At 52.7% G+C, this 27,607-nt stretch overlaps 11 protein-coding genes across 11 annotated transcripts; 6 read left to right on the top strand and 5 right to left on the bottom strand.

Annotated features, from left to right (window-relative positions):
• Positions 1 to 57: 57 nt before the first annotated feature.
• Positions 58 to 3,012, bottom strand: PV08_11002 (uncharacterized protein; the record flags this gene model as incomplete). The annotated part of the gene is made up of 1 exon (XM_016385314.1): positions 58 to 3,012. The coding sequence occupies one exon, from the start codon at positions 3,010 to 3,012 to the stop codon at positions 58 to 60; it is 2,955 nt and encodes a 984-aa protein (XP_016231916.1).
• Positions 3,013 to 3,300: 288 nt separating this feature from the next.
• PV08_11001 (DNA-directed RNA polymerase I, II, and III subunit RPABC5) lies at positions 3,301 to 3,673 on the top strand (the record flags this gene model as incomplete). Its single annotated transcript, XM_016385313.1, has 3 exons — positions 3,301 to 3,336; positions 3,391 to 3,449; positions 3,508 to 3,673. The coding sequence occupies 3 exons, from the start codon at positions 3,301 to 3,303 to the stop codon at positions 3,671 to 3,673; spliced, it is 261 nt and encodes an 86-aa protein (XP_016231915.1).
• Positions 3,674 to 4,089: 416 nt separating this feature from the next.
• Positions 4,090 to 5,159, bottom strand: PV08_11000 (uncharacterized protein; the record flags this gene model as incomplete). Its single annotated transcript, XM_016385312.1, has 2 exons — positions 4,090 to 5,030; positions 5,096 to 5,159. The coding sequence occupies 2 exons, from the start codon at positions 5,157 to 5,159 to the stop codon at positions 4,090 to 4,092; spliced, it is 1,005 nt and encodes a 334-aa protein (XP_016231914.1).
• A 1,978-nt stretch (positions 5,160 to 7,137) lies between these two features.
• Positions 7,138 to 8,379, top strand: PV08_10999 (uncharacterized protein; the record flags this gene model as incomplete). The annotated part of the gene is made up of 2 exons (XM_016385311.1): positions 7,138 to 7,974; positions 8,029 to 8,379. The coding sequence occupies 2 exons, from the start codon at positions 7,138 to 7,140 to the stop codon at positions 8,377 to 8,379; spliced, it is 1,188 nt and encodes a 395-aa protein (XP_016231913.1).
• Positions 8,380 to 9,956: 1,577 nt separating this feature from the next.
• Positions 9,957 to 10,790, top strand: PV08_10998 (uncharacterized protein; the record flags this gene model as incomplete). The annotated part of the gene is made up of 1 exon (XM_016385310.1): positions 9,957 to 10,790. One exon carries the CDS (start codon positions 9,957 to 9,959, stop codon positions 10,788 to 10,790), a length of 834 nt encoding a protein of 277 aa, XP_016231912.1.
• Positions 10,791 to 11,259: 469 nt separating this feature from the next.
• Positions 11,260 to 12,413, bottom strand: PV08_10997 (uncharacterized protein; the record flags this gene model as incomplete). The annotated part of the gene is made up of 2 exons (XM_016385309.1): positions 11,260 to 11,435; positions 11,525 to 12,413. The coding sequence occupies 2 exons, from the start codon at positions 12,411 to 12,413 to the stop codon at positions 11,260 to 11,262; spliced, it is 1,065 nt and encodes a 354-aa protein (XP_016231911.1).
• A 1,246-nt stretch (positions 12,414 to 13,659) lies between these two features.
• Positions 13,660 to 15,382, top strand: PV08_10996 (uncharacterized protein; the record flags this gene model as incomplete). Its single annotated transcript, XM_016385308.1, has 4 exons — positions 13,660 to 14,089; positions 14,143 to 14,971; positions 15,024 to 15,108; positions 15,167 to 15,382. The coding sequence occupies 4 exons, from the start codon at positions 13,660 to 13,662 to the stop codon at positions 15,380 to 15,382; spliced, it is 1,560 nt and encodes a 519-aa protein (XP_016231910.1).
• A 2,058-nt stretch (positions 15,383 to 17,440) lies between these two features.
• Positions 17,441 to 19,499, top strand: PV08_10995 (uncharacterized protein; the record flags this gene model as incomplete). The annotated part of the gene is made up of 2 exons (XM_016385307.1): positions 17,441 to 17,745; positions 17,870 to 19,499. 2 exons carry the CDS (start codon positions 17,441 to 17,443, stop codon positions 19,497 to 19,499), a joined length of 1,935 nt encoding a protein of 644 aa, XP_016231909.1.
• A 972-nt stretch (positions 19,500 to 20,471) lies between these two features.
• PV08_10994 (uncharacterized protein) lies at positions 20,472 to 21,881 on the bottom strand (the record flags this gene model as incomplete). The annotated part of the gene is made up of 3 exons (XM_016385306.1): positions 20,472 to 20,742; positions 21,057 to 21,538; positions 21,645 to 21,881. 3 exons carry the CDS (start codon positions 21,879 to 21,881, stop codon positions 20,472 to 20,474), a joined length of 990 nt encoding a protein of 329 aa, XP_016231908.1.
• A 1,545-nt stretch (positions 21,882 to 23,426) lies between these two features.
• Positions 23,427 to 25,351, bottom strand: PV08_10993 (uncharacterized protein; the record flags this gene model as incomplete). Its single annotated transcript, XM_016385305.1, has 2 exons — positions 23,427 to 24,676; positions 24,727 to 25,351. 2 exons carry the CDS (start codon positions 25,349 to 25,351, stop codon positions 23,427 to 23,429), a joined length of 1,875 nt encoding a protein of 624 aa, XP_016231907.1.
• A 1,593-nt stretch (positions 25,352 to 26,944) lies between these two features.
• On the top strand, positions 26,945 to 27,457 carry PV08_10992 (uncharacterized protein; the record flags this gene model as incomplete). Its single annotated transcript, XM_016385304.1, has 3 exons — positions 26,945 to 27,146; positions 27,201 to 27,272; positions 27,327 to 27,457. 3 exons carry the CDS (start codon positions 26,945 to 26,947, stop codon positions 27,455 to 27,457), a joined length of 405 nt encoding a protein of 134 aa, XP_016231906.1.
• Positions 27,458 to 27,607: the final 150 nt, after the last annotated feature.

Below are 27,607 nucleotides of genomic sequence, written 5' to 3'. Positions count from 1 at the left end.
CTGATATCCAAAAAAAAAAAGAATATCTTCCACCAAAAATTAAATAGCAGGCATCTCTCAGCTCTGAGCAACCACCGTCAATACTCTCTGGAATAACTCCGTTGGACTCGGCGCTTGAGCAGACGAGACAATCCTCAGAGCTGCGTTGAGATCTCTGCCTGAAGTCGTGGTGTTATCTTCTTCTCCAGCTTGAATCGTCTTGTCGGCTTCCACCGACGACTCAACAGTTCCAAAAATGCTGTCCAAGCTTTTGGTGACCTGGTCGGATTCATGTTTGGCTGCAGCCGAAGCGGAGACTGAGGAAAGCGCGCCGGTGCCAGAAGGTTTCAGAGACCTGTAGACATTTCTATCATCAATCGTTAAAAACCCAGGAGAGGTCGTCAAGGCAAGGAGACTCTTTAAGCCTCCAGCAAGAGAACTGTCGCGTAATGGTTTGATGTCACCATGGCTGATGGTGAAAACGACAAGTTTCGTCCACTTGGGCGCCGATGTCTTGGTCAAACTGACCGCAACGCTTCCATCGAGTTTGTTGACAGCAAGGAAACTAGAACTCGACTTTCCAGGCCCAAGGTAATTTTGATCCAGCTCGATGGTCGTGGTGTTTTGGCTGGTCAGTGTATCATGAATCACGAGCATCTGCGATAGACAGACGAGGTAGCGCCCACAGAACGCCAGTTTGGCGTCGCCTTGTTGTAAAAGACCGGGTTGCGATGCACACAATCTTCCGGTTCGAGGGTCGACGAAGTGCACAAATCGCGTAGCAGTCGATGGCGACCGCGACCACGACCACGAGGCGGCAAGGACGGAGCCGTCTTCGGAATAAGCCAAGGTGGCAGAGGTGGCAGCTGCGTCCTTGTTTTGTCCCAAGTCATCTTGGCCGCACGGAATCGTCCTTGAGCATGTCCAGGTATACAGTTTTTGTTTCATCCTGTCCCTCACGGAAACATTGTCTCGCTGTCGAGCCTTAGGTGACCAGATTGATATCGACGCGTCGGCACCAATCGTCGCTAGCTCGAGCCTACTCGGGTTCATAGCCATTCCAAGGACAGATCGAGGACTAGGTCTATGTGGCTCGTCGATTCTCGTCACCATTTCCCAGTTGTTGTCATTCTCGTTCATCGCCCACAATCTCAAACATGTCTCGGTGGCCGTCCCACGGCTAGCGGGGGAGTCAACCTCGATCCACATGGAAGCCATGTCTTGCTCGTTTGGCTGCCATTCATCCACTGTCGCCAACCACTTTCCATCAAAAGATACGGCGATGTTCGTGACGTTTGGTTCTTGAACAGGCTGTCCCGAAGGTGCGGTGTTTACAGCAGTCGTCACATTTCTGGTCAGGGCTTGACGGTTTGTTTGGGTATCAGACTCAAGGTCGTACGATTGTAACAGCGTTGACCTCTTGTCCCGTTTTTCACCTTTGGTGAAGGGAGTCGCAGGTATCGCGGCAAGTAAGCGGCTATCCACCGTTGGATGTAAAGCCAATGTAGCAAAGTGGTTTTGTGTATTGCCCACTGCCAGACCGGAGATGTTTGTCGAAGGGAGAAGATCTGCCGTAGACAGCACCATGACGGAATTATCAGCCATGCGTAACGCATAGGATGACCCCGTAACCGAGATTGAGAGGTTCACGATGGCGGTAGACAAATGAGGCAAGAACTGTTGTCTGTTGGTATCCAGCTGCCAGATGACAAGCACTGTCTCATTACCGCCAGAGATCAAATAGTTACGGTCCCGAGACCATTTCAACGTATTGACACTCGATCTGTGCCAATGTAGCCGGCGCCCAGCTATGTCCTCGTTCGAGTTCTTCTTCTCCTTTCCAATAAGTCTGAAGAGAAGATCTTCGTAATGGACGATAGCACCGGTCTCCAAACCGACTGCTACATCGAGAAAAGGCATTTTCCGAGAACTTTTGGACTTCCCCACGTTGATCTGCGAATCAAGGCTTGTGATGATACCTGGAACGACAATCTCTCTCCACGTGAAGTTCAGATCCAAATTTCCATTCTGGGAAACTTGCGAGTGACCGATAAGGATCTTGTCGAAGGCACAAGCCACGAGGATGCTGCCTTCGGCGTGAACCTGTAATACAGGTAACTTTGGAAAATTCTTCTTGAGTACAGTCTGAAGTTGGCTCAGAATATTGCTGGCCGTATCGATAGCATATGCCACAACTGAAACCGATTTTGGGTCATTCTCTTGCACAACCACGATGGTCTCTGTCCCCTCATGAGAATGGACCGGCAAGATCTTCCGTGTTGCTCTTCCAGTTTCGTGGTTGGCTAGGTAGGCACCTTTCGTCCAATCCCAGACCGATAGAAGTCCTTTCGCAGTTGAGACATATAGCCTCTTCGGATCAACTAGTGATAGAGCGCAGCTTGTGATTTCGGATTTATTTCCAGCTGGGAAAGCTCGGATTAGAAGTGACGTTTTCAGAGAATAAATTCGCACTTCAGTATGTGTGGCAAGAATCAGATGTTGCTTGTCTTCGCTGAAAATTGGATCCTGATCAATGAATATACCACCCCGACCTTTGGATAGCGGCCATTTCGACGTATTTTCAGGCTGTGGGTTTTGGACTTTTGAGCTAATCACACTTATATTTTTGGAGTCCTTAGTTTTCTTTGCCAATGATTTAGAGGCAGTGTTCCTTGTCGGCTCAGACAAGATCTGATTCAACTTGCTGTCCTTCTCTTGGGGTTCTCGTTCAACAGCTGGCTTCGGTTTGAAGAGGGATGTTGGAGACTTCTCTTTCTCTACCCGTGAAAGCTGCGGCGTGACCTCGTAGGAACCTAGTCTCACGCCACCGGGTTCTGTGTCTTTGTCTGACTTCACAGGTGTCTCTGCTGCTGCTGACGGAGAAAGTGCCTTCGTCTTTGTCTTTGCTTTTGCCGCTGTTGGATCATTTTGGGGCAGAGATTCACGGGCGTGCTTTTGTCTCTGTCGCTTGCTGGCATGAGGACTGTCGCTTCCTGTGCCATCAAAGGCGGTAACAGCATCCCGTTTTGCCATTTTGGACATAGCAATGCTTGTGCCGCGCCGCTGGGTATCCAAGAAGCATGGACTGCGCAACTGCGTGCAAGTCTTTCCTCAGACAGAACTTTTTTCTCCGCATGAAAAAGCTGGCAAGTTTGCCGACAAGGACCGCCAAGATGCAGCCTTGTTCAGCCTCGCCTCCGCAGGCAGAATGAAGTTGCCGTTAGAGAGTCAAAGAATTTTTGTCAACCGTTATCCCTCCGCGTTCTCGCAGCGAATACCTTACACCTACCCTCCAGAAGTCGTTAATCGAAGCGATCCAAGATGATTATTCCCATCCGCTGCTTCTCGTGTGGAAAGGTAGCCTGGTGTGCTTCCTCCGTATGATACCATAGACTAACTGCCGGCCTTCAGGTTATTGCCGACATTTGGGAGCGCTACATGAAACTGCTCGAAGAGGATGTGCCCGATGGGTCAGTTTTACATGATTCCTCCGCCCTTGAGGATATACAAGGCTGACATCAAACCCAGTGAGGCCATGGACAGAGTCGGCGCAAAGAGGTACTGCTGTCGACGCATGCTCATGACACACGTCGACTTGATTGAAAAACTCCTTCAGTATGCGAAACAGTCTCTCCTGAAGCAGTATCACAACTTCTCTACATGCGCATTGGCTGACAGTTTTCGTGTCCGTTAGATATGATCCTGCCGAGCGGAGAATAAGGGCCCAGTGAATTCCCACCGACCAAAACGAGGCGATATGAACAGTGAACCCCGTCACAACTTTGGGTCACAGACATTGAATAGCATGTGAAACATCCCTCGAATTAATGGACAGACTGGTCAACTGTGCCTGCAAGTTTTCATGGGCAGCAAGGAGTTGGGAGTCGAATGATCTCGCATTTGATCAGTTATGATGAAGACGCGGATGATTGAAGCTTTTGAATACTAAACAATATCACCTATCACACGATGGTCACCATGAGATGAGATGCGGTCTAGCATCACGGAAAATCTGAGGTCTTGGAGTCGAGCAATATTGAGACGACGGATCGATCATCCTTCTATGGCACCTCATCGATGGAAGAGGCACAAATACGCTTCTGTGCGAAGCTAAAGATCTACGAGTGGCTTCCATATGCTCCACCAACATTTAACCTCTGCCAGGCCTCCATCACGGCTTTGCCAGTCGTCGTACCCAGTATCAGTGTCTTCGACTACGAGACCAAAGCCGTTCTCACGAAGATGTGCCCTGAGATCGTTTCTCTCACCTTCATATCGTTCTCGTAGGGGGAGTTCAACGATGAATCTTGCATACTGATCCCAACTGATCCACCTCCGGACTGTGGCAACGAGCAATCTGGGATGTTCGGGCGAGTAGATAGGATCGGCAGCGAGAATGACCATATACTTCTCTGATTCATGCGCTGGTAAATCGGTTTCATCGTTCCAATCAAGTGATCGAGCCTTAACGGTGCCATGGAGTCGAGAAATCAATTCTTGGTTCTGCGAAAGGTTCTGCTGTAGGTTTGGCACGATTTCCGGCAAGTCAGTCAAAAGCACATGTGTATGCCATATGCAGGCAGCTGCGATGCCAACAAGTCCTGTACCAGAACCCAACTCCAAGGCTCGGGTACAATCCTCGCGAATGTACTGGCGACACTCGGCCAAGCGTTGAGCCAGAAGAAGCGAAGACGTCCAAGTTTTCAGGCCAAGGTTATCCTCTGTCAACGAAGGCTCATGAAGGCTAATAGATAGCTGATCGTTGATGACGAATGTTCTCGTCATGGCAGGCATAGCGTTCCGGCCAGCACGCTCGCTGAGTCGAGCGCTTGCAGCGGTCCATATCGAGTCTTTTGCATCCTCGTCTTCGATCCACCCGAGACTTGATGAGACAACGGAAGTTAAGTAGCCGGGAACGCCTTGTTCCTCGACCTTGTGGCGGCCGTCGACATTCTGGGCCGAGAACGACGGCGGCTCAAAAGACAGTAGACTCAACGCTTGCAACAAAGCAGCTGACGAGGGCTTTTGGTAGAGTTGAGGAAGATCATGCACTAATCACTCTGTTGGAAATGACACAGGAAGCAGAAATAGAAATGGTCGTCGGACCACAACCTACCATGAAGCAATGCATGTTCCTCGTCACTATCGGACTCCAGTAAAGGAGGCTGACTGCTCAACATACGCAGTTGTGATGTGCTCGCGACGGGGAGATCCAATGTCCCAGTAACCGCAGGCGAGGGCAGAGTCTGTTCGGATACAATACCAATAGTGGTCGATCCGTTGTAGGCTCTAGGCTCTGTAATACGAAGTAATCTCAGGGGGCCGATTCCAAAGAGTCTAGACTCAGAAGAAAGGGTTCACGAGGTCGAGATAGCCGAACAAATTGTGGTTTGCGAGTGAAAAATCTGGGAAATTGGATGTCAAGAAAACTACGACTGGCGGCGCTCGATTGGCTCATCAGGCCAGCCTTATGCCCACGGACTATGCCTAACATGGACAGAGAGATACGAGGCTGAGGGAGAGGGACCTCCAGGGGACCCGGAAACTTGCCGTCAACCCTGTCAACCATGCTTTGAAATTTTCCGCGTTGTAAGGCACGGGCACCGATCTGTGTAACAACTCTGACTTGGCTTCGTATTCTAAGGAAGAAAATCACATTATTTGCGCCACCTTGATCGTACACCGCTACGCCATAAGTGCCACTTAACTGGGTTGTACGTAGCTTGTCTTGAGCCTACTGAACGAGCCTGATCGTCTTACGCCTAGTGCCCGCAATCGCTTCAAGTGGCTAATTTCCCACTGCCCCTGATCCAGGTAGCCTCCCAATTATGAAGTCGGTTATGCCGCAGTCATTGCCTACGGTAGCTTTGACTGATCCGATTCCGAGGCCATTTCACTGTTTGAGACAAGAGCGGCAATCACCAGAAAGGCTCTCCTCCCCGGCCGTGGCTTGTTTGTCGCTGGAACAATAGCCACTTTTCCCTACTGCAGCGTCGTAGGGCACGACGTCCACAAGCTTTCAACGGCATTACCATTTCTTGTTCCGGCAATGTTGACCTAGAATGGTTGACAAGCGGTGCATATACGTAGTTCAGATTCGTCCTTTTGCTGATGCCCAATTCTGTCTTTGCCCTGCTGGGCGCCTGGCCCACACTGTACAGGAGTAACAAGTGCAGCCAGTGAATGGTTTCTTCAAATTGGACTTTAGACCATGATCCAAAAAAATGGCACTCAAGCGCCAGCCTCAAACACATTTCTCAAGCGTCATTGGCTAGTAGGCTAAATAGTTTCCTATTATGGCATAGTGCGTGGAAAATATGGCGACTGCTCCACCCCTTGCAATCCCCCTGGGACGCGTTGTTGTTCGAGGGTTGTTCCTGTAGCCCTGGGCGCACAAGTTGAGGTGTGCTCCGAAGTGAACATCTTGCCTACTGTACGGCAAGAGTGTGAATAATGGCCTGCAGGATTGAGGGATTCGATATAATAATCACGGTTGAGGGTGCTGTTGCTGACACGTCGTCGGAGCATCGTGAGATCCCCACGTTCCGGGTCGATGAAGGCTGACATCTGTCGGGCATACAATTTCTGAATCCAGATTCCACGTCTCATCATGTAGCCGAGGGAAAATCATGACAACGCTGCAGATGTCAATTCTTGTGAGTTGGTCGTTAACTGCATTTGACTTCAACAAATCTACGGACTACGCAAGCCCTCGAAGAAGAGACTGCTGACTTGTGCCACTCCGCAACATGGAGATACGAGTGGTTCATCCACATTGGATCGGTCGGGTACTCCAGCCGCGCTGGCGCTCCGTGAGACTAGTGAGGCTCGACTTTTTGAACAGCATCTCGTCGAGCTAAGGCGTCGCTTGATGAAATTATCTTACGCTTTCGAGGCCACCCTCGTGGCCGCCCAGGCCATTTGTATCCGCTGCCAGAACGGAGATGGCCCATCACCCGCCTGTCGCACTGTTGCCGACATAAGTACTACACTCCGTCCCTCCCTTGTGCATTTGGTCTTTTTCCAGCTCACAACTACATCGTCGCACATCTTCGATTGATATTTCAATCATCCACTCTTTTTGAGCTCGCTTTGATTTCCAAGGTCGTTGACCTTAGCCATTCGTTTCACCGAACAACACGCATTAATCCAACAAAGATGCAATACTTGTCCTACGCCCTGCCGCTGGCTGCACTGGTCAGCGGCTCCTTCGCCAACCCTCTCGAGCGTCGAGGAGCATGTTCAGAGAATGCCTGCTTGGCCGCCGTCACTGGCAAAGCTGCTCTTGGTGACGGCCACCTCCGAGGTTCTCACTGCGCCAGCTTCCTGGCCACCACGGTGACCCCCCCTGCCGTCACCGTCACCGAGACTGTTACCGACGCCAGCTGGGCCGACTGGAAGGCTAAGCGTGGCGTCAGCGTGACTGTCTGCCCCAACGAGGTCCCCAACTACGCCAGCGCTTGCGACAAGGCAGCCTATACCAGCGCCTGCTCATGCTTCGGCTTCACCGAGATCAAGACGACCACCCTTGCCCCGACGACCACGACCAAGACCGTCTACGTTGCTCCCACCGGCGGTGCCGCCCCTACTGGAGGCTCTCACACTGGTGGTTCTTGCGCCACCAGCACCGTCACCAAGACCCTCGCCCATGGCACGACCTGCCCTGCTGGCCCAACCGTCACCGTCACCGTCACTCAGGGAGGGTGGAACTCGACCACGTCCGCTGTGACCACTACCTCGGCTGTTACCACCACCACCGTTGCCACCACCACGACTACCGTTTCTTCCACCCCTTCGGCTTGCATCGTCACAGATGCTCTTGCCAGCGGTATCGTCGCCAACTTCTCGCTTCTGCTCGAATACACGTCGTACGCTGGCGACGCAAGCCTCGGCATCCCAGCTGGTCGTGGATATAAGCAGGATGTCTCCGACGCGACTCTCGCCGCTGACTTCTCCGATATCTCTGACTCGATCAACTTCATGGCTGGTTTTGCTGTAAGTCCTTCCAACTTGTCTTCTCGTAGTTGCGTGTGCTAACTTGTTTCCCAGCTCGGCTCCGTGACCTTCGCCAGCAAGCAAGCCTTCGACTACGGCCAGGGTGTCCTCCAGCCCGAGGTCAGCGTCTCCACCCTCAACATCTGGCACGACTGCAGCAGCATCACCTGGAGATGGAGACTGACCGCCAACCCGCAAGCCTACCCAGTCAACGGCATCAACTACATGATCATTGACGAGGATGGAAAGATCCAGAAGAACTACGCCGAGTTCGACAACGGTGCTTGGCTCCAGTCCTTCGGTCAACAGTGCGCCACCACGAACGTCACCGTCACCAGCCCCGCCGCCACCAAGAGATGGAATGTTGACAACACCCTTCTCCGTGCTCGTGGCTTCCAGGGCTAAATGTGTTGGTTTCTCGAGCCAGGGGGGGAGAGGGGGAAAGAGGGTAATTGGAAAGCGTATCTAATTGGCCTTGGTTCGTACTTTTTTTTGCATGCAACATCTCAAGCATTACTAGCATAGGCGAGAGGATACGGAGGACCATTTCTACATTTTTCTCTTCATGTATCACCAGTAGTTGTTCGTTTCTGAGGGCCTCAAAAATTGCAATGATCGGATGAAGTGCACGCGCGAAGTCGTCCTGCCATGCATCTGGCAACATGATGTCGACGCGGACTTGAATGAATGTCACGGCATGTTTTGAACAGCTCATGTATCTTTTCTTTTTTTGAGTGCTCCCTTGGAAATACTATCAGCCTGCTTGAGTGTGTCTGTACAGTGTTAGTCTTGTTGTCTTTGAGATGTGTGAGCATTTTGGCTCGCATGCGTCCCTAATATTCTGATCATACAGTACTCCGTAGGTAGGTACAAGATGGAGACGTCAATTTACAGGGTAGACACCATCGGTATGTCCAGGCCCAAGCTTTTCTTTTGCGACCGCCCAACTGGTAAAAGCTGTAATCAATGTTGTCGGTCGGAGACCCTGAACCCATGCGTGTTTGTCAAACCGTCAAACTGTCACCCATCACATCCATCACACCTTGAAGAAGGGGCAAAAAGGTCCCTTGGAGCTCTGAGCTCTCTCTGGCCACGCGAGGATCACCATGTTGTGGCACAGCGTGTTACGAACCAACTCAATTCTCTTTGTCTTTTTGAACACTTGATGTCCTCGGCCACCCAAATTTTTTTTTTAACATACACGCACCCCCCCCCCCAAAAAAAACAGCAAAAACTCTTCCCCAAGCCCTGGAGTGATCAATTCCAGAGGTTGTAAGGGAGCTAAAACAGAGCCTATAAGCAGAGGTTATTTTAAGACATGCTATCACTGGCTCGTTTTTCCGAATGGCCGCTGTATGGTTTCCCCATCGTTATGTCGAGTTCGAGTTGTTGTTGTTGGTTTTTTTTTTCTTGCGGTTCACGAGGAGTCTAGCCCGTTATATAGCAGGACTTCGTAACCAACTCCGCCAGGCAGTGTCGCTGATCAGGTTGCCTGGCTGTGGAAGGAGTGATTAGAGAGGTCGAGCGGGCTCGCCATTGAGGACAGAATTTCACTTTTCAAATTCATAAGGACTTAATTTTTGGACGCTCAGTGAAGAGCGGATAGTGGAGCACGTCCCCGTGCAGTGAGAGAGTGAAGATCAAAACCAGGTGAAGTAACGGGATACTTCTCGTGCATACTGGGCACAATTGAAGTATTCTTTCAGCACCAAGGCTGTGGTGTCGGAACTCCATCGGAATGCCCCGGATGATGTAAGCCGCAGTGCGACGTACATATGGTCACCCATCAATCACCCATCACCACCGCCTCTACGACTCCGTACATTATAATATCTTCTTCAGTATTTCTATCCCTACCTACCTTGATATGCTAGAGTACAAGGCTTCTCACGGTATCTGGCGTCGTTCTCTGGAGAACTACTAACTAGTCTGACCTCGACGAAAACACACACACTATCACCACCACCACCACCACCACCACCATGTCCACCATTCCGGACGAACCATCCAAACCAAAGTATGCTCAGGGCCACAGTGCCAGCGTGGTGGCATCTCACATGTCCCGCACTGTAGAGAACTCGGCTTCGTTCCTAACGCCACATCTCAAACCAGACTCTGTCATCGTCGACCTCGGATGCGGTCCCGGGACGATCACGCGAGGCTTCTGCGCCTTTGTCCCCAACGGACAGGTCATCGGTCTTGACTCTTCCGACGCCATCGTCGAGCAAGCGCGGGCCGTGAACCCGGCGTCGGAGTATCCCAACCTGAGCTTCAGAGTCGCCGACATCACGGACCGCTTACCGTTCGACGACGCCTCAGTGGACGTCGTTTACACGCACCAGACGCTTCTCCACATCCCGTCGCCGATCACGGTGATCAGAGAAGCTTTCCGGATCCTGAAACCGAGGGGCGGCATGCTGGCCATGCGCGAGGCGGACCATGTCTCCATCCAACCAGAGTCGCCCGTCGTGGAACAGTACTGGCGCCACGTATTTTCGTCCTTCCGAGGAATGGGCGCGCAGGGAGACGGGTGTGGTCGCCGACTTCACCTCTGGGCCCAGGAGGCCGGGTTCGACAGGGCAAAGATGCTCGTCGGAGCCGGGGCGACGGTCTACACGGCGCCCGAGGAATCGAAGTGGTGGGCCGGACTACATGTAGGGCGGCTGGAAGGTGAGATTGGAGAGAAGTGGCTTCAGAACAAGACTGTTGCGAGTCAAGAGGAAATCGAGCGTTTCAAAACTGCGCTGAAGACTTGGGGCGACCATCGTGAAGCGTGGTATGGGTTGATGCAAGGGGAGGTGATATGTTGGAAGTAATGAGTGACTGTTTGCTCGGCTCGAGTGCGACAGCCCGCAACTCGCTTGTATCTTGGACCCACGGAGAGGGTGGACTTCGTAATACACCTGTAGAATATCTGTCGAAAAGATGAAAAGAAAAATCCTGTCAACAGATGTCGGTCCGACAGTCCACCAAGCAACCCAAAGGTTTCATAAATGATGCTTTTACAACGACACGAGATCAAGGCAGACCATTGCGACAACCTTCGTGGTATTCGAGAAGCGTAAAGCTTGGATGCGGGTGATAAGAGGTTGGCGGGAACAGGGTTGGAAACTGTGCACACAGGTCAAAATGGCAACGGTCGCATTGACCGTAATTCAGGCGTGTATGGATTGAGTTCTCATAGCATGGGCTCAGAGTACCTTCATGTAGGGCTGCCTATAGAAGTGTCACCCGTGTGTTTTTCTTTCTGCAGTGGCTTCTGCCATTCGAGACTGAGCAGGTGTATCATTCACACTCTATCTTGACCAGACATCCCTTTGCACCGAGCTCACAGAAGAAAAGATCTTTCTCCGCAAAGAGCCACATACCTTCCTTTGCGAAGCAGAAGTTTGCCGTAATTCCTCCGGTGACAATCTTGCCAACAAGCGTGCCGTCCGGTGCCCAACAGTGTACACCGTCACCTGTTCACTCGCCGTTAGCAATGATGATCCACTGCTCACGAAGCAGCGAAGAACACAAAATGAAGGCTTCGGGCAAAGGATAGGCTTACCGCATCCGGAATACACATAACCCTTCTCGTCGCACTTGATGCCATCGGGGATGCCGACGGCGCAGAACGCAAAGACGCGCCTGTTGTGCAGCTCGCGACCGTTGACGACATCATAGACGTAGATGGTCCCCGGTAACTTGGGGTTCATGGAGAATTGGTGGCCATCACCGGGACCGGCGTGGGCTTGAATCGCTCCCGTGTCGGTGACATAGAGCAGCTTGTAGTCCGGGCTGAAGCAGAGACCGTTGCATTCGGCAAAGCCATCGGCCACCATCCAGCACTCTTTTGTCTTGGGATTGAACCGGTAGACTTGCGGAGGAAGCATTGAGCCCGGTCGGAAGCCCTGGTGATAACCGTAGTTGGGGTCGGTGAACCATATCTCCCCTGTTTCATGGTGGATAACGACATCGTTGACCGAGTTGAAGTCGCGGCCATAGAAATTGGTGATGAGGGTTTCGGATTTCTTGGTGACTGGATCGACGTGGACCAGGCCAGATGGTCTGGTCCGATCGCCTTGAGAGCAGTACAACACGCCATCTTGATAGTTGCACGCACCGTTCGCTTGTACCACTTCGGGGTATTCGAGCTGCGTGATCTTGTGCGTCTTCGCGTCGATGGCGTACAGGTGGACAGGGTCGCACGTCTGAAAATTGGCAGTAAAGTATACTGAGTTGGTCGGCCGAACGTAAACGCCAGCCTCGTGAGCGAATTGATAGTCTCGTCTCTCGACCAGCGTGAGCTTCGGGGATGTTCCCAGGCAGTCCTGTGTAAAACGATCATTGTAAACGCAGAAGCTTGGCGTCCTGCTGTAGGAGCGGGCAAAGGTAGAGTCCTTCACGGCACGGCTGTGGTCCACGCGAACGACGTCGGTAAACGTCTGGCCGGTCATGCTGAAAGAATTGGCAAAGGGAGCTCAGGTGATGTGTGGTGTGTCTCAAAACAAAAGAATTCTTCGGATATGGACAGGTGGGAGCTTATCAGGAAATGAAGGTATCAAATCTCTTGCAACCTCCTATTCAGCTCGTCTTTCAACGAAGACTGGCTTCCAAGAGCTTTTGCCGACTGACCGTTCCGAGTACCTGGACATGTAGTCGTGGTGACGGCTAGTGATGGCCTAATCGTGCTGTGCAATGTTGTGGAGAATATTCGGTATCTAATCACAAGGACTCCGGTGAAGTTAGAAGAGCTTTCTAGGGCTTACCAACTCTGAAGCTTGAACCCACCCCAGCCTCCGGCGGTGCCACGGGGATCTTCTCCGAGTCTCTCCAGGATGTCCCCCAACGTCTGAACCCGCGTATCTGGTCTCTTTGTCAACAACACGCTTGTCCCTTGATTCAGTCGAAGTGCAGCACCAGAAGACCATTGACAAGCTGGGATTGCCAGAACCGACAGTACATTCAGGTCCAAGTTTCTTCCCTAATTGGTCTAGCGCGGAATTCCTCGACAGACCACCGATGTGTACACCTTCACGAGAGGATTGATTGAGTCGGTGGCAACTCCGACTCGACACCGCATCTGCCGTCCCTGTCTGTCTTCTTTCCATACAACATTGCCGACTAGACTTTCACCTAGCGAACGCCTTCAATGGTCTTCGAAAGCGCGGCCCACACAGCATTCTTCCTTGATTCGACTGATTCGGATGCCCTTTAGGGAATTTGAGATGAGCACAGGCTGGCTGGAACACGTGCCGCGGCCATGCTATCCATTTCTTGCTATCTGCCGCTCATGCGTGATTGGATGATGAAAATCGTCGACGTCTAGAAAGTGTATAGCTGATGGGTGTTTGTCCAAAGCCTGGCAAAATACTGAGCGGAGCTTTAACCGGAGCGCTCACTGTGCGGTCTAGAAAAAAATTGTGCCCTGCCGAATCAGCTCAGGTTTCGGCTAAAGCGGTACAATACGAGTACCATGCAAACGGCGATCCCACGCAATGGCACGCGCACACCGACCGTCCGTTGTCGGCATCGTGTTGACAGCACGGAGAGTCCCCAGTCTCCAGACCCCCGGGACTGGGTCTCCACGGATTGCTGTTCGGTCTCTCAGGAGATATAAGATGCTCATGGTCATAAAGAGTATCAAAATCTTTCGATCTTCACTTGCTCCCACATTTCCCCTCCACCTAACTCCCAGTGAAAATGAATACCGCTCCTACATTCCTCGGCCTACGTGGTCAGCCTCTTATCTATGCTGTTACCTTTACCAGCTCGATAGGTTTTCTCCTTTTTGGTTATGACTTGGGGTTCATGGGCGGCTTGACAACGTCGGAGAAGTTCCTCAAAGTTTTCGGGAATCCCAATTCCGCCCTACTCGGGTTCATTGTTGCCAGCTATGAAGTTGGAGCTCTTTTCGGAGCTCTCTTCCAGTTCGCAATGGGTGATCGATACGGTCGTAAGACGAACGGCCTTGCAGGTGCAGTTGTGGTCATTATTGGCGCAATTTTACAAGCTTCCACTACAGAACTCGGTCAGTTCCTAGTCGGTCGAATCATCGGGGGCTTTGGACTTGGATGTATGACAACAGTGATACCCGTATATCTGACCGAGTGTGCCACACGAACGAACAGAGGTATGCAATCCAGCACATGTTGTGGCGTGGCCGTTTGGTTGATATTTAGTCAGGCCGAATGATGGCGATGCAACTTTCAAACCTCATTATCGGACTGATTCTGGCCAACTGGCTTGACTACGGCATGGCGGACTACTCTTCCAGTTTCTCTTGGCGATTTCCCTGTGCCTTCCAGATCGTCTTCTGCGTCATTGTGTGCTGCCTCATGCCATTCCTCCCAGAGTCTCCTCGATACCTTTTCCGGTCCGGCCAGGTGGAACGCGGTACCACTTCGCTAGCTGCGTTGCGTGGCACTACCAGGGAAGACGAATCAGTCCAACTTGAGATCAAAGAGATCCAGTACATTCTCGAAGTGGAATCTGAAGAAGTCGGGTCATGGTCAGACTGCTTCAAGGATGGTGGCATGTACGGCTGGCAACGAGTGCTTGTCGCTTTCTCGGCCAACTTCTTCCAACAACTATCTGGTGTCAATGTCATTTCCTCCCTCGGCCCATATGTTTTCCAGAACTCCATTGGGATGAGCTCCCGAGATGCTCTTCTTGTGTCTGGCGGTCTTCAAGTCTATTACTTCCTCAGCTCCCTGATCCCGTGGTACACTACGAACAACGTTGGCCGCAGAAAGCTCTTCATGATCGGCTCGGCCGGTATGGGAACCTGCATGTTGTTGTCAGCCATATTTGTGGGTGTGGGAAGCAAAGGTCTCGGATATGCGGCTGCAGTGGTGCTATACATTTTCCACACCTTCTTTACCCTCGGATGGCAGTCGAACATGTGGATCTACCCGAGCGAGATTCTACCGTTGAAGCTTCGTCTCCGAGGCGGTGCTCTTTCTGTTGTCTCTCAGTGGCTGTTCACCTTTGTTGTCGTCCAAATCACTCCTCCGTAAGTCTTCGTGAGACCTTTGAGAAGAAGACACATCACTAACAGACTCCAGCATGATCACCGACATCGGTTACAAAGCGTACATTCCGTTCGCCTGTGTGAACTTCTTCACCATCCCCTGCGTTTACTTCTTCTATGTGAGTGACATCTGCCATGCTACACCCTTTGAAGCTCTTACTGATAGTATTGCTCTAGCCCGAAACTCTCCAACTTCCTCTCGAAGCCGTCGATCTGCTCTTCACTGGTCGCCCTGGTGAAGCTCGCCCAAGCTACATGCAAGCTGTCCGCAACTCTACCAAGAAAGAGTTCAAGGATGAGATCATGGCAACTCTTATTGAGCGTGCTGATCAAGATGGGGAAGAAGCTGGCATTAAGCTGGGACCAGTACATCAGGAGACTGCCAAAGTCTAGGAGGCGAGACATTCAATGGACTGACTGTTCGGGGACTAGGAACAGTCTCACCACAGAGCGATATCGAGCGTTGCAAATATATACGTAGCCTTGTAGTGTTTGACATTATGGCGCAAAATGGCGATGCAGGGCAATGATGAACGAATAAAATGTCGCAGATATCCCACAATCTATGCATGTGAAAGGTATTAGGGAGGTAGTTACCTGTATGTAGACAGCTAGCAGTGAGATCAATGCTCAACAAATTTCGCTAGTGTATAGGTGCGTAGCTTTATGGTGATTACTCCTTCCACGATAGTGAGGCTCTTATATACTGCTTCTTTCACTATCTCGATATTCACTAAAACTTCTTGCACCACCTTGGTATTCACCGAAACTTCTTATAGCTAGGTAGTCACTGAATCCAGCCTGGATCATAAATCTGTTGCTTTCATGCTCGTCTCGTCGTATTTTCTCTCTCTATACATACATATATATATTTCATTATTTTCTGGTCTACGTCTTCATGGTTGGTTATCGATAAGCCTTTACGCTGACCTTCATCAGCTCATGGAGTAAAAGCCTTTTCCGCAAAATCCTTGGAAAAGGCTTCGTCGGGGTCCTTAGTCGATACATCCACTGGCGAAAATCCATAACGGCAAGGAATCAAGGGTGGCAATGTTGCTGAACTAACACGTGAAGAGCAGTAATTCTTGGACGATGATCAACCCGCTGAAGCCTCCGGTGACGAGGACGTGGCCGCCGCTGAGCCTGATATTTGCGGAAGAACCCAACGCGTGTATGGAAGATGAGGACACGAGCCAAGTGCAGGCAAACATATGCCATTTTCACACACTGCAGGGATATGCACGAACAATCATTGTTGCTGAAGCCACGGAAGACAGAACTCGATGAATGTCGCGAATTCTCTCGAATTCCATTATTTGAATTGGTGCAAGTCACTTTTAAAGGAAAGCTCACCTGGAACTGGAAGCACTACCGTACCCTCTTACTCCTCACGGGCTGGAAGGTCATCGATAGCAAACCCTTTGTGATCTAGATTTTTAGAGACTAAAAGGGGACTCCCTTTGTATTGGACCCCATGATTGACGAGGACAGTTTTGCGGAGGCCGACTGGAGGCTTCGTGAGTGAACTGAAAGCACAGCTGCAATTTCTGCGTCGAGTCAGCAGACAACTCAAATACACCAGGCTGTAGCGCTGTTTGCTTACCTGGTAGGTTCTGAGCCAGGCATTCAAGAGCCATCCCACCTCCGACGTCATGCCTCCTGCAATTTTTTGAGAGAGGGAGCCCAGCTACAATCAGCTAAGAGCATTGATAGATAGATGACATAGATGACAATGATATTTGATCATGCGATTCTTGCAATACCATGGGCGAACTAGAATTGGTGAGAGTGTCACGTTGCGGAGGGAGGTGATTGGCCGGCCGAGATAGGAAAGGCCGGGGTTGGTATAAATTTCACTCCCCGGACTTTTCGGGCTCTCCAACCTTCTCCCTCTCCAACCCCCAGATCCTCGCACCGGCCAGGGAGTTTGGGTGAAGAAATGGCACCATCGAACAGCGCAAGTCCATCATATACGGATGTGGCAGTAAATGGACAAGCTGTGCAGGACAGCACCAACGGTCCATCGCCGGCGCAGTCGTCCAAATCTACGGGCGAAAAACCGAGTTCCGAGACTCCTCGGCAAATCACCCGGAAAGGCCGAGCGTGCTTGACATGCAGGAAACTCAAGGTAAAATGCGGCGGACCAGAGAGCGGAGATGGATTTGGCTGCCAGCGATGCCAGAGACTCGGGCTGGAGTGTAAGATGGCCAAGCGACTGCGTGTGAGCTTGGAGGATGAAGGGTACGTCTTCTTTTTTGGCTTGTTCTCGTGTTACCAACCGACCACGGCCCGCGACTCTGCCGAGTTTGGGCCGACGAACCCTCGACGCCTGGACACGGAGTTGTACATGGCCTGATTGACTGACTATTCCGTCGCGATGGAAACAGACAGTCCGACCCATCGCTGGCCCGGCTGGACCGGTCAGTGCGAGCTATCCTGGCGAAGCTGGACATGCCGTCGCTGGAGTCGTTTGGCCCGGGGTCAGGATCATTGCCGGGAGCATCACTTTCTCTACCAGCAACAGGGACGGCAAAGACGACACGAGAAAACTCGCGGGAGAACTCACCACACCCAGAAAACAAAAATGACATTGCCAGCGCGCCCATGGAGGGCTTGTATGAGGCGACTCATCTCAGCGCTCTGCGGTCTCGAACTGGTGGGCCGCCGACGGAAAGACGACTACGCAAGAACTTTGACTCAGACCTCATCGCGCAGGGCGTGATTACCGTTGACGAAGCAGAGAGGATGTTGACTTTGTAAGTTCCTTTCGACGAAGCCACCCGCGCGTTTTGCCGTTTTGCTCGATCTTGCATCGGGATGACTTGTTTCTCTTTTGGGGGGAACGATATTTGTTCCTTAGCTCTGACCTTGTATCGACAGATTCAAAACCTCACTATCTCGGTATCTATACAACGCGACCATCTCGCCCGACAGAACGCTACACAGCATCCGCTCATCCTCGTCCCTACTCTTCACATCCATCATGGCGGTATCGTCGCTCCACATTCCGGGCATGGAAGACATACACAATCGCAGCCACCGACAGCTCCGCGACCTTATCGCGTCGTCAATGTTCGACCGGTCGCACACGCTTGAAGACGTGCGCGCCTTGTGCATCGCCGCGTTCTGGCTCCCGGACCTCTCGTGGAAACTATCGGGCCACTGCGTGAGGATGGCGACGGAACTCAACCTCCACCAAGCCTTCTTCAAGGCCTTCCACTCGCCGTCACCGCCCGAGGACCGCGACGCTACCCTTGAGCGTGCCCGGCTCTGGTATCTCCTGTACGTTCTCGACCACCACTTCAGCATCGCGTACGGCCGGCCTCCCGTGACGACGGAGATGCAGGCGATCCGTGAGACCGAGGTGCTACTCTCGTCGCCCGAGTGCACGCTGTCGGACCGCCGGGTGATCTCGCAGGTGGCGCTGTTCCGAATCCTGTCGCGAGCGTACGACGCTTTTGGACTCGAGGCCGGGCGGGCGCTAGGCGACGACGACGAAACGCTCATCATCCACGCGCGCTTCCTCGACGACCTGGCCAGGTACCGCGAACACTTCCGCGCGCTGCTCCCCATGGACGAGTTTGTGGGCGGGTACTCGGTCATTGGCTTGGACCTGCATTACCACTTCTGCAGCATGCTGTTGAACTCGCTCGCGCTGCGCGGGCGATCCATGACGTCCATCGGCGCCTTGCCGCACCGGTTGCGGCCCCTGGCGTTCCACGCCATCGAGTCGGCGCACCAGATTCTCGAGATCGTGCTGGGCGAACCGGACCTGCGCCGCGCCCTGGTCGGCGTGCCGCTGTACCTGCACGCCATGATCGCCTTTGCCGTCGTCTTCCTCATCAAGATGTCTGCGATATGGGATGTCATCGGCGTGAGCACGGACGCGCACGCTCGGACGAAACCGCTCATTGAAGGCATCATTGCCACGCTGCGCGAATGTAAAGCCGGAAACAACCACATCTTGTATAAGATGGCCACAGGGTTCCAGAGATTAATGGAGCGGAATAACAGCACCAACATCAACAATTCCTCGTCGTCTACTAAAGATGTGTCGTCGTCGTCATCGTTGTTGTCGAACTCGGCAGCAGCGGGGCTCAATAGCAGACACAACCACAACCTGCCTTCTTTCGAAGCCTCGCAACATCATCACCACCTTTCGACACAAGAGTTTCCAGACTCGTTGGCCGCTCTCGCAGCCGTGGCTAATGGGCACGCTCAAAGACCATCGTCAATAGACTTTAATAGTACCAGTCAACAACAACAACAACAACAACCACACCTCACGCCCACGATGTCGCATCACCGAACTCTGAGCAATAACAACAATAACGGTACTGGGCCGTCGTTTGACGCCGCGGCTTCTGCACCCCCTTCGTACGGTTTACCGTCTCACGTAGGCGGTTCCGACTGGCAACTTGACGATGACATGTTGTGGAATATAGTGGGAACGGAGTATGATTTGTTGGCGAACGCGCCGGATACGGACGTGAATTTTTATGCGTTTTGAAAAAAAAAAGGGAGAACCAGAAGAAAAAATCTGTGGAAGCCGGGTGAGACAGAGATGGACATAATGTACAGGGTACCTTGGGGGGGACGCTTGAAATACCCTTCTTTAACCTACCTCCCACGGTCCATATCGACGTGTTTTTTTTAACCCTGGATGGTTCTGGGTCATGTGATACCCGGTGGACTGGACTGTGTGCTTAATGTGTGCTGTGTATTTATCTACTGAGCAGGTACCGTAGCGCCGCGGGTATGTGTATGGAGTATGGGACAGGACGAGACGACGACTCCTATCATTACTAAATCTTGTATGGTATACTGACTGGGTGGGGGTGGAGGATCGAGTGCAAAATCAGGTCCGGGCAGAGAGGTTTTGTACGTACATGTTCAGGATCGGGATCGGAATCAAGTCCCCGGGAGGTGGACAGGTTGACGTTCAAATCAAGAAACGTGTTCTCGTCGTCGGGCAAAAAGGTCCATTTATGCCTAGTGATCGTGGGGCGTTGTGAAGAAGACCGAAGGTTGTCTTAGGTACCTGACTCTTAATACCTCCTGTTACTATTTATACCTATCTGTACCCAGGGACTCATACCCCACTAACTACGTACAATTACCTACGTGGCCAATCCATACCCACCCCCATGGACGCATAGATCATAGAAAACGTGAATACCCGTCCTCCACTCTATGCGTACTCATTCCCCAGCAAACGCACTGGCTAGGTACGCACGTACCGACCCATCTTCTTTCTCGCGTCACAGAATACACCGAAAGGCACAGGTACCGACCAGGCTCTGCAAAAAGGGGGAGTCCATCACGCCCGGGGGGGGGGGGGGGGTTTGTGTCATGTCCATACTGCCTTTTTTGAAACATGTACACGCTAGGTACCTTATTGTAAATATATACATACGTCCGGGTACAACCGACATCTCTGGTACATTCGATGGATCTTTTTTTCGCGCAGGTTACCGCCATCTCAATCGACCTCGGGCACAGGTAAGCCTTGTACGATCTTGACGCGTCTGCCCAACTTCTCCAGGGCCCTCCTCGAATTCTCGGCCCTCAGCTCTGCACTCTCCTTGTCCGAGACCAAGACGAAGTCGTAGGTCATCAGGGCGGTCCCTTCCTTGACGCCGTACTTTTCCGCCGTCGCCTTGTCGACTTTGCCCAGGTCGACGATGAGCGGGGTCTTGACGCCGAACACGGCGTCTGAGTTTTCGTACGGGTCGTTTCTGAGGTACAGGGCACTATGGGTATAGGAAATGATCGTGACTGGTCAGCCAAACGCACATGCACATACAGACACACACTCGCGCGCGCGTTCTCTCTCTCTCTCTCTCACTCTCTCTCGCTCTCTCTCGCTCTCTCCTTCCACACACACACACACACACACACACACACACACACACACACACACACACACACACACACACACACACACACACACCATTTCACGACTTCCAGGAGGTGAGAAGGAGCGTGCGCGGGGGTGTCAAAAGTGAGACCGAGACAGTCCTTGTTGAGGGGAAAAGGTAAGGTGGTGAGAAAAAGAAAAACTCACGTAATCAAATGATCATATCCTTCCTTCTCAAACATGAAATGCATGTGGGCCGGTCTCATAGGGTGTCTCCCCAGCTTGATCAAGAGCTGACCGACGGGCCCGTCGTGGGGGATCGGGTACGGCACGGGGACGATGGCGTTGAACCAAAACACGCCGTCGGCGTCGCTGGTCATGACGCAGCGGCCGTCGGGGCCGGTCCTGTCGGCGTGCTGCACATCGTAGTGGCCCGACGAGTCCGTCTCCCAGATGTCGATCTTGACGCCCTCGATCGGCTTGCCGTCGACGTCCTTGATGGTGCACAGCACCAGGAGCGGTTCGCCGTTGGCGTCGTGCGACATCAGGTCGCCGTTGTTCATGTGCTCGGCCTCGTGCGTGTGGAAGGGTCCCAGCACCGTCCCCTCCGTCGAGTGAGCCGGTTTGGGGTGGTCGATTGAGTCGACCAGCAGGGAAAGACCAAAGATGTCGGAAAGAAGGATGAATTCCTAACCAGACCACAAATCACGGGGGGAAAATGTCAGCCTCTCCAAAAAAAGCAAAACGCGAGAGACCAAAAAAAGAGGCCATATCTCCCCCCCTACTACGACGTACCTGTCTGACATCGGAACAAATTTGACCTGTCGCGGTCAAGAACTGAATCCCCGCCATCCACTCGTCGGTGCTCAGTCTCGTCTCGCGCGCAAAATCGTGTAGATGCACCACGAGCCGTTCGAGGACATACTGCATGCGCGCATCTGGGTTGTTGGAGTTGATTCGGATGACGTTCTCGGTGATGTTGTCGATGGTCAAGTCCATCAATGGAGGGATTTTGACCTTTGATGGATCCATATTGTGGCGACTGTGGCTGTTATTGTTATTGTTGTTTTGGCGCTGTTGCTCTTTTTTTGGTGTCGGTGTTGACGCTGGAGTCTGGTGGCTGGTAGTCGTCTCTCTTTCGGATCGCGCACTTTGCTCGCACAAAGGGAAACAGGAAGCGAGCAACTAGGCCCGTAGATACGGCGACGGGTGAGATGAAGTTACGATGTGGTGCAGCTTGTGCAGTAGACAGTATGACAATCTCCAGAGATAAAAGAGAGGGAGGGAGAGAAAAGGTGTTTTGTGGAAAGGGAAAAAACACAAGACTTATTTACCCTTACAAGTTGAATATCGTGGGGTTATTTGGATCTGGCCACAATAATTACGGAGTAAGTGTCACAAGTGTGCTCTGCACTCCGTACACTCAGTCCCTCGTGCACGTTTAGATGATGTTAGTATCCAATGACGCTTGTCGGAATTCGGCTCACCACCCCAAGGCACAGGTACCCAAGGCAAAGGGGGGGGGGAATGGATTTATCCGATGGCCGTCACTCCCTCTCCAGACTCAAGGAACCGGAGGGGGGAATTGCGGACATTGCGGACTGGCATTCGGTAGGTAACGTAGGGAGTCACTGGTCGGCGGAGGTGTCCTCGTCCTCGGCTTCAGAACTCGGCGCTTCAGTCATGTTTCTTTGCTCCCGTCCCGGCCTAGATGCCTGCAGTAAGGTGAGAACGAAAAAAGCAGCTGATCGTCTCCTGACCGTGGCTGACCTGGGACTGTGCTCGCTGATACAGTACCAGGGGTTACCAGGGGCCCTCGTACAAGCACGATGCCGGGGGTCTATCCGAAGCTCATCGGGAATCGCCCTCCCACCTTTTTCACCAACAGAGACAGAGACTGTGGAGATGGAGATGGAGGGGCAAGACACAGCCATACACCCACACACAGAGAGCGACAGAGACTATGAAAAGCCAGGCATTCTGTAATACAGTAGGACAACTACGCATAATATCCACCGTGTCTGGAGGATCTTCACTGGAATATGTTCCGCAATTCGTCACTCTTCCATTTTGTATCCGGACCTTTACAAAACTAACTGCTCGAGAACACGCCAACGTACACGCGCACAACTTCTCCTCAGAAAGATGCCTACCACGGTGGAACACTCGCTCATGCTATTGGAAACAACATGGCACAACTACCGTCATTCACCAAGGTAACGTACCATCTCCTCATACTCGTGCTATGCAAAATATCAATACAGTCCGCCCAAGGAAGCCTCGAATGAATCCATTCCGATTCTTGCCCAACTGTGGCTTTCTCAACTCACTTTTTCTACTCACAAAGCAAATGTTCAATTCTTTCATGCCGTTCCCAACGCCAACTTGCATGCCGTCGCTTGACCATAGAATCCCACAAGTCATGACCGTTTTATCTTCTCCTCGCCATCACCCGGAGGCATCCTCAGGTATATCTATCCATGGCAGATCTCAAGTCAAGTCAAGTCGAGCCAAGTCTTCAAGCCTTCCAAGATTCCCACCGAGGTGGGAAGATGGCCTCGGCCCCATCATCAATTGTCATGACCGGTGACCACTCTGTGATGCTGTCCGATAAACTCGGGAAGCAAGTGCCTGCAGTCGATCCCCTTCATCGTCGTCATCATCTCTTTCGAGATCCCTCTCACGTGGTGACAACACCGCGCCGAACGTACTTGATTCCGAACGTTCCTTGGCTGCGTCTTGCAATTGTTGCACAAGAGGAGGAGGTCGTACATCTAAACGTCCCGAGGAATGGTTGCCCGGGGCAGGCTCACTTGACCTCTTCGGTTCACCCTCTTCTTTGCTAGGCGTGTCGGGACGATCCTCAGTCAGGTCCAATGATGCCCTTGCAATACTGGCAGATCTTACCAGATCCTCGGATGGTCTGTTTACTTCAATAGTTGAGCCTGCAGACAAGGGTGGTTGTATCTCCAATGCCGCCAGACCCGTTCCTCCTTCGACACTGCGATCTCCTGACGGCGCAAACAGGTGCAACTCTTCAGCCCTGACCTCCTTCCAGGAGCACTTGGCATGCTTCTTAGTACAGCCCATGCACGCCGTAAGGTTCTTCAAGCAATCCATGTGGAGACGCCGACAACGGTCACAAGGAGGAATCACTCGATCACCTTTCCACATATTGTCCATCCTTCGAACCATTTCAGCCTTGAACGGCCCTCCATCATCGCGGTCCATCGTCGAAGGCTTTGAATGAGGCATGAGCGAGGCGGGAGTGCTTGGGATGGCCACAGTAGACTGGTTTTGTTTCCCGCCTCCTGCCATGTCCATCGACCCAGAACGCGCCTTCTCAGTAGACCCTTCCGGTGCAGCATTGGCTCTAGATGTTCCCACCGAGGCCCGTCGGTTCGCATCCTCTGGAACAGCGACTTCTCGCTCGCCCGGGGTGAGAAAGTTTTTCATAAGCTCCGCTCGCACCGACGGCGAAGCGTCCTTGATAGACTTGCCGTTGATGATGGTGACGTTGGAAGCATATATATCGTCGGGAGCATTCCGTGCAGTCTCTCCAGATAATGACGCGCGTGGAGTTCCTTCGCTGCCACCAGACGGCTTCAAATTGACAGCAGTGAAGCCCACTGGAGGAGACTGAGACACTTCGATGCTTCTCACCGGCTGTGGATTGCCTGTGCCATTGGTGTCGACCATTGACATGGGTGAGCCATCGGCCCTGACAGCATTTCTCTTGACGTTCTCAGCTTCCTGCTCACGTCTACTCAGGATGGCATTACGCCGATTCTTCATCTTATGGATCAGCTGGCGAGCCCGGCCAGACACTGCGCGGCAATTAGCATCCAGCCGTACAAGTCATCAACTATGTGCTTACCTTGGTCAGCAAGATGGATGATCTGGCCAATGTTTCTGTCCAAGAGATCCATCACCCCCAACTCCTTCTCTTCGTCTTCCAAGATGGGCTGGGGAGGTATGAGTTTTTGAGGCATGCCGCTTGCGATAAGCACATAATCTTCCTCTGAAATCTCGACCCGGCACTGCTTGGTGTAAAACTGACAAACCCTAATCCCATTGCGCATTCTTTCCAGGTTAAACTGCTTAGGATTGTTCTGAGCGAACTCGACCACGTCTAGCCAGCTGACACTGTTGTCTCTGCCGTGGGACTTGAGAACCCGCGGCGGTCCCTCGAAGAGTCTTTCAAACCGCTTGAGCAGAATAGGCCCCAGTGGGCATGCTCCCAGATTTCCCGCCATGCTCTCATGGCGTTGTATAACTCCATCGTACTCGTTCAAAAGACGTGCTATCTCTGGGAGTTTGTCATTCACCGTGACCAGGGGGATCGTTTCCTTGTGCTGCCGGGCTAGGTAGTTGATCTGCAAGTGGTTGGTGGCGGTGCGTTGGACTTTGGCGGCGGGGTGAGGGTGTAGTTCAGTTGGTGAGCGAGGCCGCTTGAGAGAAGAAGATTGCTCGGAGGAGGTCATCGCCGGAGATTGTTCCATGCTGTCGACATGAAGCAGGTTCCAGAGGGGAGGGCCCGAGGCGCTGTGCTGCCCTCGGGCGGGCGGTGGTGCTTAGGTAAGTTGCGGAACTCTCTCTTTTGTAGAGGTGCGGCGGAGGAGAGCGACGAGGAGGGGTTGCTGGATCAGCTCCGTATAGTTGAACCCTCGACGGGTAGAACTATGTCGAAGCTGCAGCGCCTGTAGCGGAGGTATTAGAAGAGGTGTGCTCAGTGAGGCCGAGCTGGTGCGAGGCAGACGACGCAGGCGGAGGGAGCTCGGATAGCTATTGCAGTTTGCGTGCGGCTACGCCGAGGCGGGTGAGGTCTCCAGTCAATGATGGACAGGCGGAGTGGGAAAGGACAATTAAGCGGGTGGTTTCAAGAGCACCCGAGGCGAGACGTGTTTTCTGTCCAGAGACAGTATCACAAGTCCACAAGGGCCACAGCTTGTGAATTGAGAGCAGAGGAGGAGAGAAAACGGGCGAGACGGGGAGGGCGCGGGCGCAGGTGAAGGTGCAAGTGCAGGTGCAGGCACAGGATGAAGCTCGAACGGCAGGTGTGAAGGGCCGAAATGGCACGCTGGGACGTGGCCGTGTTGGTTATAGCTCGGGAGGCGTCCAACTAATCATAGGCCTGGAACCAGGGCAGAGTCAGGCTCTCGGGCGAGGGTGCGGAGGGCGCACCAGCGTCGGAAGCACCTAAGACTCGTCCGAGTCGCGGAGTCTACAGACTACAGTAGTCGCTCCGGGAGACTTGACGAACGACAGTCGAGCGGGACGCGGATTTTGTGACTTGCTGCACCCGATCGAGATCAGACCAGTTGAGCACTCGTACCCTAGGGGAGCCTTTCTCCTCGTCCGTTGGGGCGTATACAGTGCACCCTGCCGGTGAACGAGTTTCTCTTCCCCGGCCCCGATGTCTCTGAAACAACCTAGACATGCAGTCTGGCGGAAGGGACGGTGAGGTCTTATTCGGTCCATGACCTACCTGGGGGACTGACAACGTTGTCCAGAAGACGGTCCGTCCTAACCTCCGTCCACTCTTGCTCGCGTAGAGGCTCTGTTTTAGTTGGTCTCTGTACAGAGGCCCCCCTTGCCGTGCGTGTCCGTGTTGTGTGCTCGTCGTCGCAGCTCCTGGTCGGCGGGTGGTTGATTGTGTGGAATGAGTGGTGGGTGGAGAGACAAGGAGAGCAGCCGCTCCGCCCAATCAGCAGCCTCACTAGTCCGCGAGACGGCACTGTGTCCCCCGGCGGAAAATCGTGCAAAACAGCGTGGCCACTGACCATCCTAAATTCAGCACCCTTCTCGCGTGTCAGCCACTTTGAGAGAGCGAGTTCTAGGCCACACGCAAGCAAGGCGCCCGCGCCTTGACACCGTGACACAACCTCCCGTCTCCCTGCCCGCCAATCTCTGCCCGCCCAGAGCCCAAAGTGCGACACCACCAACTCTGCCTTGCTAGCCAAATCTTTCCGCGGCTCTCACTTGTCCGGATTCCGGAAAGTTTCCCGACTTTCACACTAGTTTTTACTGGCCTTTTTCCCATCATATCAACCTCCAGTCACATCACCTGACCAGCGGCCCTGCCACGCAAAGCAATGTCCGAAAGAGGTCATTTTCGTGGTGGTGCTCGAGGAGCCGGCGGAGGTCGCGGTGGCCGGGGTGGCGGAGGGGGACGAGGAGGCGGTTCCTCACAACAGACCAATCAGCCCCATGAAAAGCCAAAGAAGGAGAACATCCTCGATCTGACCAAGTACATCGACAAAGAGATCACCGTCAAATTCAACGGCGGTCGAGAGAGTATGTGCCTTACCCCCTTGATCCGATGACCAATTAGCTCATCTGTGAACACAGTTATTGGCACCCTCAAGGGCTACGACCAACTCATGAATCTCGTGTTGGATGATGTCAAGGAAACGATGAGAGGTGAGCTGTGCTGAACGTTTCCCTGTCGGAGCTGTTGACCAACGTGTACTCTAGACGACGAAGGCAATGAGACCACGCGATCTTTAGGGTTGATTGTGGCGAGAGGCACCCTTCTCGTTATGATTTCACCTCTTGACGGTAGCGAAGAGATTGAGAACCCTTTTCAACTACCCGCCGAAGACTAGGGGGAGTCACCATTGTAACCGTGATGTGTAAATGACGACCAGACTACCTCAAAGCCCGACTTCACGCATACGACGGGTATTCAACAGTTGAGCCACAGGAGAAGTTTGCTGGTCATACTGAGCGACAGACAGGCAAGCACCTGACGGAGC

Source organism: Exophiala spinifera (genome assembly GCF_000836115.1).
Source record: "Exophiala spinifera strain CBS 89968 unplaced genomic scaffold supercont1.8, whole genome shotgun sequence".
NCBI classification, from domain to species: Eukaryota; Fungi; Ascomycota; class Eurotiomycetes; order Chaetothyriales; family Herpotrichiellaceae; genus Exophiala; species Exophiala spinifera.
This window is presented reverse-complemented; position numbering and strand designations above follow the sequence as displayed.